This window comes from Anolis sagrei, chromosome 8 (genome assembly GCF_037176765.1).
Source record: "Anolis sagrei isolate rAnoSag1 chromosome 8, rAnoSag1.mat, whole genome shotgun sequence".
Classification (NCBI taxonomy): domain Eukaryota; kingdom Metazoa; phylum Chordata; class Lepidosauria; order Squamata; family Dactyloidae; genus Anolis; species Anolis sagrei.
In genome coordinates, this window is record NC_090028.1 from 25,803,845 (window position 1) to 25,809,844 (window position 6,000).

Genomic DNA, 6,000 nt, shown 5'->3' on the forward strand with positions numbered 1-6,000 from the left:
GCAAAAGAAGGGAGGGGGGGGATATCATATGATGTTTTCAGAGAAGAACAGACCTGTTTGGCCATCATGTTTGCCTTAAGTAATGTAGGGAAAAGGGCAAGATGAGCTGATAGGAGGTACTGCAATCTTAGCTGTCTGTGCAAACAGTTGCGGACATAACATCACGTCCCACCTTTGCCATAATGCAGAGTGTTTGCTGATAACTGGTGTATATTTATGTATATTATATTTAAACGCAACCAAGTAGAGTGTAGAGAAAATACATCATTCAAAAGAAAGGGTAGTCTACTTTAGTTGGGGTTTTTTTTAGAACTAGAGCAAAAGGTTGAGCAATGAATCGTTTTACATGTTCTTCCGCCTTCTCTAAGCTACAAATCCCAGGATTCCATAGCATCGAGTCTTGGTAGTTAAAGTGGTACTAAACGGCATTAATTTTACAATGTAGATGCACTCTTAGTTAATTAACCAGAGCAGTGAAGTCACAAAGTCCGCATTTTAAATGAAGGAGGGTGTCAATTTAATCGTGATTAGGATCTGTCAAGTACTATGCAGGAGTCATGCTTAACTTTGGAATAATGAAAACATAACTAATTATTTGCCGTTTTATTATTATTATTTGAACACAACAAGATGAGTCCACAACAGACAAGATCACTCTGCTGGCTGTTGTATTGGATCAAACGTCAGACACTTCCCAAGTGTCTAGGACTGTGGTGTATCGGTGAATGATGCATGCAGATCCCAGTAAGGTGGACGTCTGCAGCTGGCAGCTGGTAATTTTGTCAGCTCCGATTGTTTTTAAGTGCAGGTCAAGGTCTTTAGGCACTGCACCCAGTGTGCCGATCACCACTGGGACCCCTTTGACTGGCTTGTGCCAGAGTCTTTGCAATTTGATCTTTAAATCCTCATATCATGTCAGCTTTTCCAATTGTTTCTCTTAAATCCTGCTGTCACCTGGGATTGTGACATCAACAACCCATACATTATTATTATTATTATTATTATTATTATTATTATTATTAATACCTGGGCTTGGAGCCAGGATGTCTGCAAGATTGCCTCCTTCCATATGAACATGCCAATAATTCTTAAATGTGAGCACCACATAATCACCTCCCAACAAAGGATTCCCCCAGGCAGGAAGCAGCCAAGCTGCAAGAGTATTCAATGCTAATCAAAGTGATCAGTTGCAGCACTCACACTTGCCTCAAGAACGGAAAACGGAATGTTGGTGGACAGGAAAAGAGATTTAAAGATGGGCTCAAAGCCAACCTTTAAAACTCTGGCAAAGACACTTAGAACTGGGAAGCCCTGGCCCTTGACTGCTCCAGCTGGAGGTCAGCTGTGATCAGCAGTGCTGCAGAATTTGAAGAGGCACGAATGGAGGGCGAAAGGGAGAAGCGTGCCAAGAGGAAGGCGCGTCAAGCCAACCCCGACCGAGACTGCCTTCCACCTGGAAACCAATGCCCTCACTGCGGAAGAAGATGCAGAGCAAGAACAGGGCTTCACAGCCACATACGGACCCACAAGAATACTGGAAGACAATCCTCCTCAGAAAACAAGGGATCGCCTAAGTAAGTAAGTACTTGCCTCAAGCAGACAAGAGTTCTTTCTCCCACCCTGAGCATTCTACAGATATGTAAAGCCCACATGCCTAGTTTCCAACAGAACTCACAACCTGAGGATGCCTGCCATAGATGCAGGGAAAACATCAGGAGAGAATGCTTCTGGAACATGGCCAGACAGCCTGGAAAATTCACAGCAACCCTGTGTTGACAATGTTTGTTATGAACCTCATAGAGGAAGCTACACAAGAATAAACGGCTGTAAAGGAAGTGTAAATGAAAAAAATTCCAAAGCTTGTTTATACAGTAAAAAATATATGAAATGTATATATATTATGTATGAAACTCTTATAAGAGTTTGGTTTAGCATCTGGCTTGCTAGGGAAACCGAATGACTGTGTTGCGGAAGGATGCAGGCCCCAAAAATATGTCACCAACATGAAAAAGTTGGAAAGTTCTGTCTTAGATACTTATGTTCATGTTTAGTCTCGATATATAAATGAAAGGCTATATTTCAGATAATGAACAGTCACCGAGCAGCCGTCTCTTTTGGTCTCTCAGCATTAGGAAGTCTTACATGCCCCATTCACATTCTTTGCAAGGGTGGGAATGGGAGTTGTTACAGAAAAAATATCGAAATGCTAACCCTATTTATATATTCTTAAGGGATTAAAAGTTTGGCTCTCCAAAAGCGGACAATTTCCTGGTTCAAAAGTGTGCCATCTTCTCCGACAGAAGGCTGCCAAGCAAAGAGATGGCAAGGCGCCAATTGGCCAGGGATCGCAAACTTCATATATTTGCTGCCATTATTGCCATATCTCCTTCCAATGATCCATCAGCAAAAACAGAGTTGATTTCAAAGGGGATGGATGATGGGGAAAGAGATGCAGGAACCAATGGATTAAAATTACAAGGAAAACCAAACCAAACCAAACAATTCTAGCTAAAATAATGTCTTGACTTGGAAAGCTACCTGATTGAGTTTGGGTCAATTCCATTGTTAGTGGAGTTCAGAATGCTCTTTGATTGTAGATGAACTATAAATCCCAGCAACTACAACTCCCAAATGACAGAATCAATCTCCCCCCAACTCCACCAGTATTCAAATTTGGGCATATCAGGTATTTGTGCCAAATTTGGTTTAATGAATGAAAATACATCCTGCCTATCAGATATTTACATTACGATTCATGACAGTGGCAAAATGACAGTTATGAAGTAGCAACGAAAATAATTTTATGATTGGGGCTCACCACAACATGAGGAACTGTGTTAGGGGTTGCAGCCTTAGGAAGCTCGAGAAACATTGTATTAAAAGGAAGTACGTTAAGTGTCTTATTATAATTGCACTTAAAATATACAGTCTCTTGAGATCACATTCACGCCAGTGATGGCTTTCTGATATGCATGCCTCCCATTCAAATATGAGACATGGATGCTACTTACATGAAGCGTATCTGTTTTTATGGCCAGCGCTGACCAAGCCGCATAGTCTTGCTGGCATCGGCCGCCACAAACTTTTCACCCGCTGCAACCAACGCATTGGGTTCGTTTTCCTGGCATGGACCAGAAGCACCATTTTGGATCGGAACCAAAGCTTCTAGTTGAATCCCTGGCAGCAAATGCTCCAATAACATGCTGCAGAAAGTCCAGACTTCTCAGACCGTCCTGGGAACATTGGTCCTATTTATGAACACTTGTGATCACACCCATTCGGGGGTTAAAAAAAAAAGCCAAACAAATAGTTAAAATTCAACTTTTTCCTCTGCAGGGTTTTTGATTGGTTCTGGGTTTTTGGTGGAGGGGCCGGAGAAACCGGCTGAGCCCCATAGCAACTCTTTCTCTTTTTTTCCTCTTTCTTTCCGATGCATTATTTGCCTTGAGAAATGGTTGGTCATTCTCAGTGTGTTTCTGCAATCCTGTGCAATGCAAAGAAGTCTTCTTGGACATTTCTTCTGCTGCTTGCAAAGGAAAGGAAGGCGGAAAAGTGTTGTTTGATGCAAAGCTGTTTATGGAGGGTAAATAGGTAAATGAAGGAAGGTATCTAGTTGTAAAGAAAAAGGGGTGGGATGGGAATGTTTTTCCGGTAAGGAGACCTGTTGCAATATTGGAAGTGGAGGCAAAGGTTATTTCCACATTGCATGCTCTTCCATTTGTCCCAATTTGGCTCGTTCTTCCTCCGTTGTTATGCTTTTTCAACCACTTTTTACTTATCCTAGGCTGGATCTACATGCCATATGATACAGTTTGAAAGGGCGTTATATGCTCAAGATAAACCTATACAATGCAGTTTGCAAAGGATCTTTGTAAACTACAATTCCACTGAACCATTTTTCATTCGTTCAGTCGTCTCCGACTCTTCGTGACCTCATGGGCCAGTCCACGCCAGAGCTCCCTGTCGGCCGTCACCACCCCCAGCTCCTTCAAGGTCAGTCCAGTCACTTCAAGGATGCCATCCATCCATCTTGCCCTTGGTCGGCCCCTCTTCCTTTTGCCTTCCACTTTCCCCAGCATCATTGTCTTCTCCAGGCTTTGCTGTCTCCTCATGATGTGGCCAAAGTACTTCAACTTTGTCTCTAGTATCCTTTCCTCCAGTGAGCAGTCGGGCTTTATTTCCTGGAGGATGGACTGGTTGGATCTTCTCGCAGTCCAAGGCACTCTCAAAACTGAACCATATGGCTAATTAAATCCATACAATGCAGTGAAATGGTATTATGTGATCAACATAGACCAGTGATGGGCAACCTTTTGAGCTTGGTGTGTCAAAATTTGCCAAAAACCTTACCATAACTTGGGTGGGGTGTCAACTTCGAGAAAAAATAAACGTAATTTTGCAATATTTATAGTTTAAATAAGAAAAATGTATATTCCATGCTGAGTTATGGAGTGAACAATGCTCAAACATGCAGATTTACATTTGTAGAGCCTTTTACAAATTTAAGGATAGAATTAGATTGGCTCTTATAAGGTGTACTTCTCTGTATGCGGCCGCAAGTGGCCGCGTGTCATCAAAAATAGCCATGTGTGTCAGTGCTGACACGCATGTCATAGGTTCACCATCACGGACATAGACCCATACAATGCAGTTTGAAATGGCATTATATGAATGGCCTCATCACACTAGAGAATGAATCCACTTTAAATCTGGTTTCTGCCTCCTGCAGAATTCTGGGTTTTGTGGTTTAGTGAGGCCAGAGGCGGCCCTAGGTAATTTTCAATGGTAAGCAAACAGTATTCCCCGCCCCCACCCCAACCAATCACTGATATATATTTTCTGTTCATCGTGGGAGTGCTGTGTGCCATATTTGGTTCAATTCCATCATTGGTGGAGTTCAGAATGCTCTTTGATTTTAGGTGAACTATACATCCCAGTAACTACAACTCGCATATGTCAAGGTCTATTTTCCCCCAAGAGCACCTCAAGAGTGTCCCTGGGCAAAATCAACTATACTGCAAATGCTTACTTTGCGTAATGGGTTGAGCTGCCCCTGAGTGAGGCTGTTAAAGGCTCCTCCCTAAACTAAAATTCCCAGAATTCTGCAGGAGGCAGAAACCGGATTTAAAGTGGATCCATTCTCTAGTGTGATAAAGTATCCTTAGGCGATCCCTTGTTGTCCAAGTAGGGTTGTGTTCCAAGATCGGTACACTGATGACTGTGGAGCCCTATTCTTGATCTGCGTGTTCTCCCACAGTGAGGGAATTGGTTTCCAGGTGGAAGGTGGTCCCGGTCGGGGTTGGCTTGACGCGCCTTCCTCTTGGCACATTTCTCTCTTTCGCCCTCCATTCATGCCTCTTCAAATTCAGCAGCACTGCTGGTCACAGCTGACCTCCAGCTGGAGCATTCAAGGGCCAGGGCTTCCCAGTTCTCAGTGTCTATGCCAGAGTTTTAAAGGTTGGCTTTGAGCCCATCTTTAAGTCTCTTTTCCTGCCCACCAACATTCCGTTTTCCGTTCTTGAGTTCGGAGTAGAGCAACTGCTTTGAGAGATTGGTCGGGCATTTGGACAACGTGGCTGGTCCAGCGGAGTTGATGGCGGAGGACTATCGCTTCAATGCTGGTGGTCTTTGCTTCTTCCAGCACTCTGACATTTGTCCGCGTGTCTTTCCAGGAGATATACAATGCAGTTTGTACTGCATTATATATTCAATGTAGACCCGTATGATACAGTTTGAAATGGTATTATATTTTCAACATAAACCTATATTATAATTATAATTATAATTATTATTATTATTGTATTTATTTATACCCCCTCAAAGGGGACTCAAAACGGCTTAACATAAAGGGATTAGCGTAGAATTAAAATATACAAACATTAAAACAGAATTAAATATAAGCAGTATTTAAAAATTCAGTTAAAAACTAAACATATTCAATGCATATTATAGGGTCATCGTAAACTCATACAAGTATAAGGTCAATGTAAGCCCACGCAA

The 6,000-nt window shown here is 42.4% G+C and overlaps 1 protein-coding gene across 1 annotated transcript in view; it reads right to left on the bottom strand.

Moving 5' to 3' along the window:
- Positions 1–3,236, bottom strand: part of CA5A (carbonic anhydrase 5A) — a 38,073-nt gene extending 34,837 nt beyond the window's left edge. Inside the window, exon 1 of the mRNA XM_060788160.2 lies at positions 3,012–3,236. Coding sequence (XP_060644143.2) covers positions 3,012–3,144 — 133 coding nt within the window. The 5' untranslated portion in view covers positions 3,145–3,236. The remainder of the gene's footprint in view (positions 1–3,011) is intronic.
- Positions 3,237–6,000: the final 2,764 nt, after the last annotated feature.